At 45.8% G+C, this 16,589-nt stretch overlaps 1 protein-coding gene across 4 annotated transcripts in view; it reads left to right on the forward strand.

Moving 5' to 3' along the window:
- Positions 1-2,321: 2,321 nt before the first annotated feature.
- DIP2C (disco interacting protein 2 homolog C) overlaps positions 2,322-16,589 on the forward strand; it is a 325,075-nt gene continuing 310,807 nt past the window's right edge. For 2 of the 4 annotated variants that reach the window (XM_055805710.1, XM_055805712.1), the window contains exon 1: positions 2,323-2,859. In XM_055805710.1, the coding sequence (XP_055661685.1) occupies positions 2,775-2,859 (85 nt within the window). In that variant the 5' untranslated portion in view covers positions 2,323-2,774. Of the gene's footprint in view, positions 2,860-16,589 lie in introns of all 4 variants that reach the window. The other 2 variants (XM_055805709.1, XM_055805713.1) reach the window with 2 other exon arrangements.

Consider the following 16,589-nt stretch of genomic DNA (forward strand, 5'->3'; position numbering starts at 1 on the left):
TTCCTACCCCTCAATAATTAGGATGCAGCCTCTTACCTATAAATCTGAAAGGATCCATGAATTCAGACCAGCTAAGTCAAATCTCCTGACTTGCTTCTTTTTCACTGGAATTTCAGTGTTTCATCAAAATCATTGTGCAAATTTATAAGCTTGAGGTTTCATTCCTGGAGCTTAGGCCCTGATGCTTTGCCTAAGTAAGAAATCTCTCCTTTTGAGATCACCCTAGGGGAACCAATGGGCTTTCCAAGGGAGGCTGCCATGGCCCCGCGTGCATCCCCATGCCGGCTCCATCCAGAGCCCCAGGTCAAGGTTGCCACAGTTCTTGCTCCTGTCTGCACCCAGCCCCAGGTGGTGGGATGGCCCTGACTGCCCAGGGGGCCCCCACAGCCCCCCCAAACGCCCTCCACTGGAGCCACCACCCAGCACATTGCCCTGGCAGAGAGTTTGCTGAATTCAGCCATTTCCATTTCTGCCAGATGAGTTCCAACCCCAAGTGACTGCTCTTCCTTGAGAAGGACCTGACGCTTGAAACGCGGGGCTTGTTGTGGAAGCGCCAAGAAAATTTCAGGTGCAATGATGTGAATGTTCAAATATTTCCCTTTAGGTTCCTTTATGCAACTTCACAAAAGGAAAAGGTTGGAAAGCAGGGTGAACACCACCAGTACAGATTCTGTAATGATAGATAACGAGTACAATAATCAGCTCCTATCAGGACTGGGGGACTGAAGGTGCAACTCAGAGATACATGTAAGCGAAGGAAGCTGGATCACCGCAAAGCCTTCCCTTGCCTCCCTTCTGGCTGCCTCCATCATTCCTGAACAAGCCACTCCTGCAGAAGGCTGATAGTTTCAGCCTATTTCATCCCACACATCACAACAAACAAACAAAGCTCTGATTCTCAGGTAGGAACCCTGAAGCATATTTGGATTTAATTGCTTTTCATTGTTTAGGTCTTGATGTAATGAACAAGAAAGACTTGGATAATTTTTTTTAATGTCTGTATTTGAAACATGCAGTGCTCAACAAAAGGTAAAACAATCTTACCCTTTCGTAGCACAGAGCTGGGGAGAGGTGTTTGCACAGCCCTAGACGGCGTGTCACCGTGCTGCTACGAGGGATGGCCCTCTAGAGAGAAGCGAGACACGTGGCTCTCATCTTGCAGTGCATGAAAGGGTGGCCCAGGAACGGTTGCTAGAAATCCACATACATGACAATAAAAAAAAAATAGTAGCACAATAAAACCAAGGGACTTTGCTCAAGCTTTTTTTACGGCAGGCAAGCTCACCAAAGTATCCCAACCAGTTCTGCCACTGGTCTGGCTGAAGCGATGCTGGCATTGGCCACGATCTGGGTGTAAACAGCTCTCCTGGGTCTGGGGCTAGTAACCAGCGAAACCAGGAAAAACCACCAGCCCTGCACACGCTGCAGGAACTGCTCCAGCGTTGACGCACAGCTGGTAATATGACATCATTTGTTTTCATTCCACAATGTATCAAAAAATTATATTTTGTGGTATAGTCACGGCCTAAGAGTTACTTTTTGAAGAAATTCCTGCGTCCCCGCTTTTCTTGCACCGACTGAGGCGTGCGGCGGTGGGCCGCGGCCGGCCTGGGGAGGATCACGCCTTTCTGCTGCTGGCGCTGTGTCCCACCAGGACCCGCTCTACCATGGGGACTCCCAGGGGATTTTGAGCCGACAGGTGCTGTGGTGTCTCGTCCTTCCGTCTTGTGAGGGACGTGAAGAAAAACTCACCCAAACCCGACCCAAAGGGGAAAACAAAGGGAGAGAACATGGACAGGGAGAACAAGCGGGGAGGGCAGGTGTTCCCTGAGAAATTCGTTTGTTGATCTGGAAAGGGCTTTTACCGAATGTTTTCAAAGCGGGCCCTTCTCCCGTTGGAGCGGTGTCACTGACACCGCTTCGGGAGGGGGTGCGGAGCCGCTCGCCGGTCGGTGCCGGGCCGCTGCCCGCCCCGGGGGCGCGCCCCCCGCCCCGCTCCCTCGGGAACACGGGCACCCGAAGAGCGGCCGGCCGGGAGCCGGCAGGGGAACGGCAGCGCTCCGCCGCCTCGGCCCCAAGCCGCCGCACGCCGGCGGAGCGCTGGGAGCGGGCGGCCCCGGGCCGGCGGTGCGGGGAGGCCGGCGGAGGCCGCCGCGGCGCCGGGAGCGCGCGGTGGGGCGGCCCCGGTGCGCGGCCGCGGAGCGCCCCGCGGAGCGCGGCCGGCGCTGGGGCGCCCCCTAGGGGCCGGCGGCGGGGGCGCGGCGCGGCGCGGTCACGTGGATGTGACAGCGGCGCTGTGCCTGGCCGGCAGCAGTCGCGGCAGCGGCACCGCAGCGCCAGGCGCCGCCGCCAGCCCGAGCCGGGCGGGAGGAGCGGGCCGGGCCGGGGCGCGGCAAGGCGAGGCGAGGCGCAAGCCGCCGCCGCGGTGCCGGGGGGTGGGGGGCGGGCCGGGCCGGGCGCGGCGCCGATGCGGAGCGATCGCGGGCGGGCGGCGGGAGCGGCCATGGCGGGGCCCCGCTGAAGGAGGCGGCGAAGGAGGAGGAGGAGGAGAGGGGAGGAGAGGAGAGGAGAAACCTCCGCATTCCCTCCCCCCGCGTCCCGTCCCCCGCGCGGACCGCCCGCCCCCCCCCCGCCCTGCATGCCCGGCTGAGACCGCGGGGAGGACCCAGCCACCCGCCGCGGCCCCGCCGCCTTCCCTCGCCCCGCTCCGCCGCGGACAAAGGGGGAGAGCGGGGCAGCCAGAGGAGGGGAGAGCCCGTCCCCGCCGCGCGAGCATGGCGGACCGCAGCCTGGAGAGCGTGTCCCTGCCCCTGGAGGTGCGGGCCCGGCTGGCCGAGCTGGAGCTGGAGCTCTCCGAAGGTAAAGGGGCGGCGGGGCGGGCCCGGCCCTCGCGCGGGCGGCGGCGGGCGCGCGGCAGCGGAGCGGCAGCCCCCGGCCCCCTCCCCTCGCACCCCTCCGCCCTGCGGCCCTGCCGCGCTGCTCGCCCGGCCCCGGCGGGCTGCCCTGCCCGCGGCCCCCGCGCCGCCGCCCCGGCGGAGGGTACCGGCGCGGGGGTTTTGTTCTGCCGGTGCGTTGCCGCTGCGCGCTCCGCTCCGCCGCGGCGCCGGCGGGGGCGGGATGGGGGCTCCGCGGCCGCCCCAGCCTCGCACGCTGCCGTGCGGGAGGTGGAAAAATCCGTAGGGCTGGCCCGGAGGGGCTCCTGCCCTGCCGGGGGAACGCGGCGCGGCGGGGAACCGCCGGTACCTGCGTGCAGACGCCCCTCCTTGACCGTACCGGGAGACTCGCCGCCGGGTCCACGCCGTGTGTGTGGGCTGCAGCGGAGCACCCCGCGATAAGGTCGTTTTGGACAATACAAGTTAGGTCGCCTAGAGGAAACATCCCCGCCCCCCCTTCCCCGCGCCCCCAATTGCGGGCTTTTATTTATTTATTTGTTTCCATGTCTAACTGAAAGCTTGCGGTGGTTTTCTTGGCGTGGTGGGTTTAGATGCTCGGCCGGTGCCGGGGCTGGGAGGGCTCTCCTGCAGCCCCCATGCTGCTGTTGCCGTGGCTGGGAGGATGAGCAGGAGCTCCAGCCCGCCCTCCCCACAGCCTGGCTCCAGCTCCCCGTTTCCATGTGTGTCAGCTCCGGTTAAGGAACGAGAGGCAGGCGGCGATTAGTGCCTGTCAGGATCCCTCGCTGATGGGGATTGAGCGTCCATCAGTCTTGGAGACAATTTTAGTGTATCAGATGTAATCTGTTCCTCCCAGTGGAAGAGACTGGGGAATATTTATATATACCGATGCTAGGGTTAGCTCTTGCCTGAAATGCAAATCTGCTGTTAGCTTCCCCTTTCTGGAAATAAACCCCCCCAAATATCAGGGTATGGTCACCACCAAGAGGCTACAGCACTTAACAGAGGGGCAAATGACCCAGCGTGTCCCAAATTAGTGATTGGAAATGGTCGATACATTGAGCTGTCTGTCTGTCTTTCTGTCTTTTTGTAACGGTTTGTAAGGGCTCCGAGCCAGAAAGTAAAATGCGCTCCAGTCGGTTTCATCAGCAGGGAGGAGCTGATGTTGACATTGTATTTTCCTTTTAACGCTTTGAGGGTGAAGAGGAGAAGGAGCTGGTCGGATGGCTTGTGGCTCTCATTTCTGTGCCTCCCCCTCCCTAAGGGTGCCCTGAAAACCTGAAATAAGAGGAGTTAAATGCAATATTGCTTTTCTGTGATGCACTGCCAGTCGATTGGCGCTTCTCTGTGGTAGTGAGGGTGGGAGGAAGGACTGTTTATATCACGGTATACATAACGGTCTTGCTTTATGCAGAAAATGCTTCTTGGTCTGTCTTGCATCGTTGTCTACACACCAACGAGATACTATTTAAACCAGCTGTTAGTAAATGCTTGCAGCAGACCAAAATCAAAGTGGCATAGACCTTCCATAAGAAATACGCTAATTCAGTGCACTGAAGTTGTGATACAGTTTTACGGTGTAGTTTCTGTTGCTGTAAGCATCATCCAAGAAGGCTCTGAGGAAGCGGGATGTGGTTTGCAATTGGACATCTGTATCTGCACTGCTGTAACTTCCCTGCAGCTAGAGCTGGAATGAATTTAGCCCACTGACAATATCTTTCCTTCTGTGCCACTGACGTTACACCCAGCAGATGGGATGGCTCGTGTTTTCTGACTGTGGCAGCCTGAATGAAGATCAGTTGGAATTGGGAAGCAGTGGAGGAAGGGTCAGCATCCTGGTTTCAGTGTCTTCCTCCAAGCTGCTCTTGATGTGCTCTTAGTCAAGCACATGACAGTGCGCAGTGCCTAAGAAAATGAAATAATTCACCGCTTAAAGCTCCTACCTTTAGGCACCCATGTTGCAACTCCTGGCCTGTTCTCAAAACTAATCCCTGCAAATAGCGGGATCAGTAAGTTGTAGAGTTTTGTTGCGCCATAGAAGACTGGGCATACTCTGGCCATGCTGACTCTGGGCTAAATGGGTTTCAAGGCAGCTGTGCGTCTTTACACCCTGAACATGCAGCACCTTGCGTATGTGCTTAACTTACGCCAGTCCATTGGCTTCAGCTGAGTGCATTCACTGAGGTACAGTTAGGCATGTACATAAAAGTTCAGAAGACTGAGGTTTTACCATGTGTTATGCTTGTGGTGTGTCAGGGTGTCTCTGCTGCCTTCGTGAAGCAGGAAACTGTTGAAGGCAGTAGACTGGCAACTGCATGCTTAAACATGTGTTTGGGTATCATTGATAACATTGGGAACTGAGTGACTGCTGCAGATTCTATCCCTTTGTAAAGTGCTCCCCTGAGCCAGACTTGCTGGGAAAATGTTTTTCAAATGCTGGATGCCTGGGTCGGTTTATCTGGTTTGTGAGCATGAGATTTTCAGTTCTGGTGCCGCTGAATGCTGTGGGTCTTACAGCTATGGCTGGTACCCAAGCAACCCAGTTCTCTGGTGCCAAAACCTGTTACAGACAGTGCAGCTTTAGGAACAGCTTCTGAAAGAAGCTGCTGCTTTGTGGCAAAGAGAGGAGCCACCAGCACGATCATTTCTTGGCTGTGACCTAAAGCCGTCTCCTTCCTAGCTCTTGGAAGTGTCTTGTGTAAGAGCGTGGGTCCTGCCCACGCGAAGCATCTCGAAACTGAACATAAAATAACTGGTGTCTGCGTGATCAGACCGCTAGTTACTGTGTCACTAGCACAGCGGGCACTGTGCAGATGTTGTAATTACAGTCTTCACTGGTAAGTCAGCATACATTTACATTTGGCCGTGGCATTTCCCCCCCACCTTATAGCCAAATTCAGAGTTCCTTGTTCAGCTGTGCGCTAGGCATAGCCTCACTCACGGCAGGGATGCTGGCAGGAGAACCTCAGGAAGTGGCTGCCGGACAGGTAGCTTGTGCTTTTTAGACGATAGAGCAAAGTGCTTATTTTTTTTGGGGGGGGAGGGAGTGTTTAGGCAGTTCTGCGCTGCTTGTTGGTTGAGAGGGAGGAGCAGTTCATCAGGAAGGTGTTTACTTGGTTTTCTGCTAAGATTGCCTCTGTGGCAATCCTAACCCCTTGGTTATTGTGGGCAAGCCACATGCCTTCTACCTCCCCTTTGTTGTGGTCTGAATAGGCTTTTTTGTTTTAGGCAAAGCTATTTAAAAGGTACTATGGATGCAAATGAGAAAAACCATTTTAGATTTCGTTAGTTTCATTATGATGATTTAGAAGGTGAAGATCAGTCAGAATCAGAAATGTTTACCAGCGTCCTCCGTGCTTGCGTGCTGGGAGCCTGCCTCACGCAAGGAGTGAGTGACGGAGGTAGCCTAGTGCTCTGATGAGTGCTGAGAGTGACTTTCACGTTGATGTGTTGGCATGTTATGTTTAGCTTAAGGCATCAATAGCACACTTCTTGACAGTGTTTTGACTTAATTTTGGGAGGGGGAAATTGCTTCTGTGTTTCTCAGAACACAGGCGTGCAAGCAGCAGTTTAAATTTTATGAATATTAGAAGTTGTGAAATCATCCCTATCTCCCTATCCCACCAAATCTTCTGAAGACATTTGTTTTGCTGTGTTTGAGTGAATGTGCGTGATGCTGGTATGTTACATGTGTGTTCTTTGACGCTCTAGTAAGTTTCCATTGAGCATACTAAAGCTTGCATTGTTCAAAACTATAACCCTTCTAGGCTGATGCAATCAACGTGTCACTCTGCAGTAGTTGTTCTTTAGGGCTGCTTAGAATTTTACGAGGCTTTAGTTTTCTAACGATGTATAAAATTGTACTGGGTGGAAATAGATGAATCATCTTGTTTTTTAGAATAGCTTGGGGGTTGTTAACTGACGAACGGATTTAATAAAGCCAGGAGTCCTGAAATGTGCTGTCTTATGAAAAAAAAATCTAATTCTAACCCCTTCATTCTTAAAAGCACTTAAGAATTAAAAAAAAAAAAAAAAAGCCTCCTAAATACTTTTCTCATTTTCCCCTCAATTTAAGGGTATACAGGGTTATATTGCCCTTCCAATTACTTCCTGAACCAAAATTATTTGGGAAAAGATGCTCTTTGTATAGTTCTTCCAGTGTTTTATGCAAGAGTCAGATAACATAGCAGAAACACTTAAAGATCCACAGAGGCCACATGGAAAATGTGAAAACTGTCCTGTTGAGAAACTATTCTCCTTATATTCCATACTGTACTTCCAGTCCTCTTCCATTTTAAACATATGAGGCATAACAGGTTTTAGGTTTTTTTTTCGGAAGTCTGGACTTTTCTCCAAAGAGCACTTTAAAAAAAAGTATCAGCAGATCATTAATGAGTGGTTACTTATTCCCAAAGGCACTGGACGTCCACTCAGCTAATTAATTTTGTCCTCAGCTTTTGTTGTATTGAGTGGCTCGATTATATTCCGTAATAGTATTTGCGTTGATTGGGTCATTGTCTAGCCAGGTTTATTATTTTATTGGGTATAAGTTCTGTCTTCTGTTGTCTGCATGGAGTTACTGGGTTGGGGCCAGAGAACGGGAGTTAGCTCCGCTAGTTACTATTTCTCCGTAACATTTGCCAGCTGACTCTTCACTTGTGGAGAGGTTTCAAGGTGTGAAAATTTCAATAACTAGCACACCTCTGTGATTTGGGACACAAAATCATCCTTTTAATTCACTCCTTGAGAGATAGTGCTCTGCTTAGCAAGTGGATATTACCTGTGCAATGACAAAGTGTTAAGACTTTCTGAGTTTAGGTGAGAAATAGACTAAGAAATTATGTAGTCACATTTGCTTCTTGTTTTTTTGAGCTGTTAGGGTGCAGTTGGCTCAAGTTTTAAGTTCTTTTTCTGGCAATGAGAGGACTAATTTACTCAAAATACATGAAGCTGAAATTTACATGTAAATTGCGTACAAGATCTAAGACTTAAAGAAAATTTCCCAAATACCACGGGAATTATGATGAAATTGAGAGTGCTGGCAACAGCAACTTTTCTTTCTTTGTAAGATGAGCTCCTCTCATCAGCTGTTTTGTCTCTGGATTGGTGCTCAAGTGGGAGAGGGACAGTACTTATTTTAAAAACAGGTTAAATTCATTCATGAGTTGCTAACCATTTGCATTTTAAAGCACTGGAATTTGAAGGTTTTGTTCTGGGTTTTTTTTATTTATTTTATTATTATCTGCCTACTTCACTTTGCTGTGCTATTTGGACTTAAAGACTTTTAATGGGTGGTGGTGTGTTGAAAGCATTCTCTGTCACTCATTCACTTGAAGTACATTGTAATGCCTTGTGAAATAGAGTATGCAAATCTCCAGGATGCTCCTGCTGTCCTGAAGGCATACTGTAAATATACCTTTATTGCCAGCTGATGTTGAGCAGCATTGATGCCCAAGGGTTACACTTAATAGATCGTTCAGATGATCTTTGCTGTATTACACAACAGACATACGTGGAAAAACTTTTCCCAAGGATGTGTGAAAATTGCCAACGGGGTGTCAGTTTTATAGGCAAAACAGGCAGTAAGCAACGTATTTATAACGAGAACATGCACTGTAAGGAGCTGCCTTTTGCAGCTTCAGGGTACATCTGGGTGATTCGGCTGCACTTTGCATGGAGCAGAAGCCAGCAGCGCGATGTACACCTATGGCTGCGAGTCAACGTGCGGCTTTTCTCTAGAAGGGTATTGACCTGCCTTCGTTACTCCATTATAAGGGGAGTGCTGTCATTTTGATTTGAATAGTCTTTATTCTAGCAAACTAAATATCCTTTGGTATCGAAGAAATACAGATTTAGCACACCTCTTCCCTTTGTGTTTAATTTTTCTCAGGGAAAAATACTTCCATGCTGTATAAAAGGCAGATGTAATAAACTAATTTTTGATGCAGGGTTTGGATTGGGAGCAGCAGAAAGATCAATGTTTCTCTGAAGGGACATCAATAGGCTCCTTTAGGTTTTCATAGCTCAGAATGGATGTTTGTGGTGTGGTACAGAGAATCCTAAATGTACCATAGCTCTTCTATGCTTAAAAATGCATTGACTGCATTTTAATTTTTTTAAGAGGCTATTTGTATAACGCGTCAAGCAGGACATATAATTTTTTAAAAATAACTGCTTTAATTCCCCGGCAACTGTCAGACAAGATGACTCACTGCAGTGTAAGAATTCACCACAGCACATCACAGATTTGACACACACTCTTAATCTGTGTAAAATTATGTATGTATATTCCCCTACTTTCCTGGTGGGTGAGCTTCATTTTTGCCAAAATCCTGACAATCCCATTCTGCCTGCTCTCCTCCCTCGCCTCCTTTTTTTTTTTGCCCCTTTCTTCTTGAGAACCTCCTTGCTGCCAGTAGCCCCAGCCGCAGGGTCTGGGTGCAGCAGTCTCTCCCTGACTTGTTCAGAAGCCTTTCCAGATTGTTAACGGCCCCTGATTCTCTTCTTGACTGTGGTGGTGGTGGTGGTGGTGGGGCATTTCCAAGACATGATTGCTCTGTAGGGTTATTTCTGGTCTTTTCTTGTATTACTAGGGTAAACATACACTAAAGAACTGGAACTGGTTTCATTTAACTCAGCTGGGTAGAATGCATCAGAGAATTGCTCATTTGAGGCCTGTGTAAATCAATCAATTTCCTCCCCCCCCCCCCCCCCCCCAAGTAATATTAGCTAGGGCTTCTAATTGCTAGCCAGTATTATTTAACACTAGGATTAAGTATAACTTTGAAACATGTATAAAACATCCGGGGGACATCATGCTCTTCTGCAATAAAAAAGCACATACAGGAATAGAAATACTCAAAGCAGTTCTGCTGGAGATAGATGCTGGGAAAATTGTGGCTTTGGCTGGAGCCTCTGGCCGCAGAAGAGGAGGCTTTTGCCCTGAAGCCTTATGGAGTCCTACCAGGGCAGCCAGCGCATGGCTCTTGCAGGATGGACAAAGACATCCATGGTGCTTCTTGTAGTCCCTTTTCTGGGAGCTGATGCGGTTGCTCATTCTTGGCAGTTTGATGGGCATAGTCTACGTGACACATAACCTGCAGTGCTTAGAGCAGCATGAAGTGCTGGGGTGTGGATAGTTGTCATGTTATTTTACAGCAGAAGTTAACATTGAAAAGTGTATGATGTCTGGTCTTGATGACCTCTTAAAAAGAGTATGGTGTTAAATGGTTGAGTGACTAGAGAAAGAAAGAATTCTTGTAAAGTATCTTGATAACTTGGAAGGGAGGGTGTTTCCGATGACTTTGAGAGGGGCCGTTTGATTTCCAGAGTGAACTGGACCATGGATAGGCCATCTTTTAGGATGCTTGAGGTGGTGTTTGCTTTTATGTGTGCAGCTGGGTCTGCAGAATGGTGGCAGTTGAGGGGAAGAAGGGATTCTTCAGATGTTGTCTGCTATATGGAAGTAAGAATGGATGTTAGGACCTGTGTTTGTTCCCATTTCTCTCTGCATCCAGAAACTGTACCACCACACTAACCATGACATCTGCAGTTTCTTCATTCAACTCTTGGCTTGATCTATATGTAAGATTAAAATATCAAAAAAAGATCTTGTAAGTCTGGTCTGGTAGGTGCTGTTCAGAAGCCAGGAAAAGGTTTCTTAATGAAATCTGGGAGAAATACTGAAATGTAAGTAATGCTGGTAGACTGGTGGTTGAGTCTGCCTAGACTAGCATAAGTTTAGAGATTTTTGGTTGGCTTAGGCACCTAAACCAAGTTTGCTGGTGCTCTTTTTTCCTAGTGTGTGGATGTCCATAAACAGCCTGGCAAAATAAAGGCCCTAGCAACAATCTCTTTGCAGAAAGCAGGCCTGTATTATCCCCTCTGTGTGGCCTCTCCAGATAGAGTTACATGGTATTAGCAGAATGATTACAAGGCTATTGCATCTATTACCATTTAATGAGAAAACTGGCCGAATTGGTCTTTGGGATTCTAGTCTCTTGTTACGGAATGCTTCTGAAACTGTATGGAAAGTTTCCTTCTAGCATCCATATACTCTATAACTACAGTCTCATACAGCTAGATGCCTAAAGTTCATAACAAATAATGAAAATTCACTTTTTTTTTTTTTTGGAGGGTATACCCTTCGTTATATTAACTCATATTTTTCATTGTTATAATTGCAAGGAGAATGAGCAAAACCTAGGATTTTGCATGCCATGCCTCTCTTATCCTTGTTGAAATAAATGTTATTCAAATAATGGGATAATATTTTTGATGAATGCCTGAACAAATAAAATGATGGCATTGCGGTGACATGCAAACAGTTCAACTTTGGTAAGGAATCTTAAAATGGAAATTGCATTTGAAATGCTAGACTTCTTTGACAGATGCCTGAGGATGAACAAACAACAGTTATCTAGCAAAACAGTAAAATGCAGAAACCTCCCTATTCTTTCCTGAATGATGACAACGGCAAACCCCTCTGCTGAATTCGCTGGAACAGCCCAGTTTCATTTGGCATGTTTTTAAGTCTAAAAAAAAAAAAGAATACATTGTTTAGAAGATGGCATAAGTTTTTCTATGTGTTGTGAAGTGAGGATTTAACTTTTTTTAAGGAAAAAACGAAAAAATACTGTTGGATTGTGGAGTGAGTTTTACTTCTTAGAGGGAAAATAACAGATTGACAATATTTTTAGTTGGCTCTACTTTTAATCAGCTTTATGTTGTAATGGAGAAAGTTGGTTTACTGTGTTGAGCAGCAACAGTGGATTAGCAGGAATTAAATTTAATGATTTTTTTTTATGATGATGAAACAAAAGTATTGCATTTATGTTTATGAGTTTTATTCTGCTAAAGCATTTGACATATTCCAGTCATAACATTTTATCTGTGTCTCTTACAAACTCAGACTTTAATTGTACAAATATCCATACCGTAGACTGAGGAGGATTTGACGAAACAGTTTAAAAGAGGTCTTGAAGAGTGACCAAGAGTAGAGTCATGGATATTGGGGATTAAATCAGTCCTAATAAACATTGTTAACCAGGAGAAAGATAGGAAGTTAATTTTGATTATTTGACAAACCTTGTGTTGGGGCAGGAGGAATGCTTTGCTTCTCATAGCGCTAAGTTAGTGCAATGTTAGTGTTACAAACCATGAGAAGATCCAACTTCTGGGAATGGAAATTAGACAAATTCAGATTGGAGGTAAGACAGAAAATATTGATAAGGCTAGATAAACACTAAAACACTTGCATAGGGAAGAAGACTCAACAGCTTTCTAAAAAAAATTACCCTCTACTAGACTTGATAGAAGGCTCCTTTCTAAGAAATACTGAATGTAAGAAGTTTGTATATGTAGATATCTAAACCACTGAATCCATCCTTGATCAGAAATATACCGCTTTAAGTATGATTAAGTGCTTTTGTAGTGGCATTTTATAAATGTTTTAGTTCAATATTATGATATATATATTTTCCTGGTAACTTCAAAAAACACTGCAACAGTTGAAAATTTCAGTTTTAGTATGTTTTTGGTATTTTACAATGGCTTGACATTTACTTGCAGTAGTAATTTGTTTTAAATCAATGTTGAACACCGTAAGGATGTGCATACACTACAGTTTGAGAGGATATCAAATGCAGTTGCTTTGATAATACTTGCTTAAATACTGACCTGTAGCTCAGGGGACTTCTGTATAAGCACGAAGTGGCAGAACAATAACATTTTTAAAAGCTCCATTACAATTTCTTAGATGTAGCTTGATCGTTGGATTTTACGTGAAGGTATTGTCCTTTTTAATCATTTGGATAAAGAGTGAGAAAGAACTTGCTTCCTCTGAAGATTAATCCTTCCTTCATCCTGTACCCCAGTACTTCAGGGAGGTGAGGTCCGTACTTAACAATGGAATGAGTCGCAGTAAGACAGTGTATTATTTTCCTGCTTTAGTTGTATATTTCCTTTTAGCTTTCTTACAGTAGATATATGTCGGGGTATATATTTTCAGTTAATAGATTTATGAATATTGTTTCTTTCATTCCCCTTCAGTTTTTCTTGAATTTTTTATAATTATTTGTAATTCTGTATTTTATTTTAACGCACCTTGAATCCATGCTTTTCCAGCATGCTAAGTTGCAGCTAATGAGAAGCCCCTTCCTACTTTGGAGGCAAACTCAGATGTCACTGGAGGATTTCATCAGGATAGCTGCTCTTTGCTCTGGTATCTTTGCCTATGCCTCACTGACCAGTCACGGTAACTTCGATGTCTTGGTTAGAGGTGAAAGGTATAGGAGCAGTGAAAATGTCTTTGTGCTTTTGTGCTGCCATTGGAAGGTCTGTGAAAACTGTTTTGTTTACTGGGAGTTTCACAAAGCTGGTAACTTTGACCTCCAGAGGCAACTACTTCTGGAGCACAGTTCAACATGGAGAGAACATATTCCTTTGTCTGCAGTGGGAGAAGTAATGTATTTCCTTTTGGCTTAGCCCAGACATCGTTTTTCTTCTTGAGCACAATGATGCCTTGGCTGATATCACCTGCTGATGGTAATTCTGAGGATGATGAGGGCTCCTGGCAAGTCTGATATTTCTTCTTCAGCTTTGAAGGTCAGCCTCCTATCTGTTTTTTGTTCCACAATGGATGCTGTGTGGCCGAGCGAGATGATGAGGGTCACCTTGTGGAAGAGTGAAGAAGCTGTGTGTGGGATGCCTTGAAGCAGAAATAGGCACAGTGGTGTTAAATGTCATCTTTGACTGCTGGACCTTTTAGAGACATTTGGTAACTGCTGGTAACCTAGTCTGTAACAGTTTTCCCTCCATAGTATACTTTTAGAACAAGTATGTGAAGCCTGGGCTCTTTTCTCATCAGTGCCAGTTTCTCTGTCCTCCTGGGAGGAATCTAGGCTGGTTCATGCACCAGCTTTTTGTACCATTCAAGAAATGGGCTGGGCTTTCTTCTGTCCCGAAGATCATGCAAAGACCACAGCATCTCTGAAGCTTGAAGAATTTCAGTCTGAGGTCCCGGTATTGTATAATGCTGTTTGTCATTCCTAGATGGTGGTCTGGCTTTGGCTGACCTGCACAATGCTTTTCTGTGTATTTTGGTAGGAAAATACTACCTGCAGTGTTGGGTCTGTTGCACATCATTCAAAATGTCAAATTGCATATGTATGTTGCTTCAGATGCACTTTGCCTGTTGGTGACTGTAATTGGTTAATTCTGGTAAATAATAAATGTAGTTTCAGATTTAACTTCCTTTATGAGACATTCTGCTTCAGGATATACTAGAAATAACTCCAGTCCTCATCTGCTAGCTTGTTCTTCTGTACTTTTTTAGGACTGAAGCAAATTGAGTGTCTAGGACTATGGTAGGCTGGAATTAAGAAGAAAGAAGCCAACTCTAAAGAAGAGTTGGTTTTTTTTAGCATGAACAGCTTAGTGATCTGAATTTTACACAGTCTTTTTACTTCTGTCATAAATCTGGTCTAACTCAGCTGCCCAGAGAAGTCTTCCCTGACTTCTCCCTAGATACAAGGTTGTTTTGCTGGTAGAGGCCTTGTGAAAAGTAATAGTTTGAAAATGGCAGCTGATAGATGCTGTCTAAATGTCTTATTTAAGTAATGATAAAACATGTGATGTATGCTTCTTCATCAAAAATTGCTCACATGGGTATGTTAGGGTTAAGAGGGAGAGCATCTAAGTAACCATATCCTTCTGAAATACCGTGGCATCTGTTTTACTCCAGGCTCCTTTTGAACATACTGCATGACTGTTGTCATGGACTGGGTCACCCCCCTCACTGGTTTCTGCATTCCACCCCTGAGCCCAGCGAGGACGATAAAGTAGCCGTGCCTCCTGGAGCTGGGCTCCTTTGAGTGCACAATAGGAATTACAATAAAATTACAATAGGAATGGCGGTCAAAGGGGTGATTGAAGTCTCCCCAAACTAGAAGCATGGGAATGCTCTCAGTTTAAAAGCTGAAGCTTCATTTCCAGGGGCTTAAAGAAGGTGGGAGTCTAAGGTTTGCCAAAATATATTCTTGTATTTATTTTTTCACTCAGAATCAAGTCCAGGTCACCTAAAAATAAATGGCAAAAACTATGTTGGCATCAGGACTGCACTACTGGGTGTACTTCCACTTAAAGCTATGTCTGTGAATAGTCAGAAACAATCTGTGGTACTTAAGGATCTGTGCCGGGGAGTATGGTAGGAAGAAACAGATACTTTTTCTTCTCCTCTCTTTGTGTCCAGTCATTGCTGGTACTAGGAGAACATTTTGCATTTCAGACAGAGCATTTACATATATGGAACAACAGGCCAGGATGTACTCCTGGTGGAAAGATAGGGACCCTACTCAGGACTGGAAAACCAGTCCATATTTAGAGAAGTTGTTACCAGTTTGCAGGATGCAACCAGTTGTCACAAAAGCTCTGTAGCATTTCTGGTCCTTCGTGAAAGGTCGTTATTTACCTCTTCATATGTGACAGACAGAGAAAGCCAGCATATGTTCCTTTTGTTTTCAGTTTTTCCTTCTTCTCACCTCTCTTTTCCCCTCATAAACTGACCTTTGAGGACTCTCACCATTAGCATCTGAACCTTGTATGGCTGGTCAGGGTTAGTCCTCTGTCCTGCCCCATGTATTTCCCATTCCTTGGTCGTCTGTCTTTCCACCAGTCCTATTAAACAGCAGACTTGTGTGCAGGATCACGAAGTAGATAATTCATGTGATAGCTCCTTTTGCAATAGCTGCTTTTTTTCACATGAGAGAGTGCCCATGAGATATGTCAGGACCAACATGCTGAAAACTGAAATCTTTTATTCTTAAGCTGATTTAAAACAGGTTTTTGTCTTGGAGTAACAAACTTGTTAACTACCGAAGCTCAAAGACTGTAGAGATACTAGGTGAAGTATATGTGTTCTGCTAATCATGCTTGATGTTTGCTTTTTTGGTTTTTGCTGTCTACTTCTACTTTGTTATGTTTGCTTAGAGCTAGATTAGGCTTTTCTCCATGCAGTGTGAGGCATTTATGGAGAAACGTGCATTTTAAAAGTCTTGCAGTCTGGTCTGCAGATAAGTCATGACATTTATTTTCCATCTAAAAATGCATTTCTCTTAATAATACCCCCAGTGTGGTTTGTGTTTTTTTGTTTGTTTTTTTTGTTGTTTTTTTTTTAATTCACATGAAACCCACACTGAACAAAACTATACAACTTATAGAGCCCGAAATTATAAAGGAACTACTTGCAAGAGCCGACAATACTGTCTACATGATGAAGACATAAAATTCATTTAAATTGTTCAGGCATATATCATGGATTAGAGACCGTATCTTCAAACCATCTTTGCATATGTATGAGTACACCTGTTACATAGGGAGTGGGAAATGCTGAGATTCTCCCTGCCCTGTGCCATGGTGAGCAGGGTGAAGAAAAACAAGATCGTTTGTCAGTTTTAGTCTTTTAAATCCAAAGTGAAGCCTTATCTGCCCAATAGCCTAATACCAGAGCAAGATACTCTTTGTGTTCAGCAGGGTTGTATTCATGTGACTGCCAGTGGCTGGATTACTGCTCTCTGTTCTATATAAAGATTCCTGCTCCCACCCTGCCCCTCCCCGGCACTGTCATTTAGCACAATGCTCAGCATGCAGTACAGCTATAAAACATCCCTGAAATAATCAAGTGTGTCTCCTTTTGCACTT

The sequence above is a fragment of the Falco peregrinus genome, chromosome 5, assembly GCF_023634155.1.
Source record: "Falco peregrinus isolate bFalPer1 chromosome 5, bFalPer1.pri, whole genome shotgun sequence".
Taxonomy (NCBI): domain Eukaryota; kingdom Metazoa; phylum Chordata; class Aves; order Falconiformes; family Falconidae; genus Falco; species Falco peregrinus.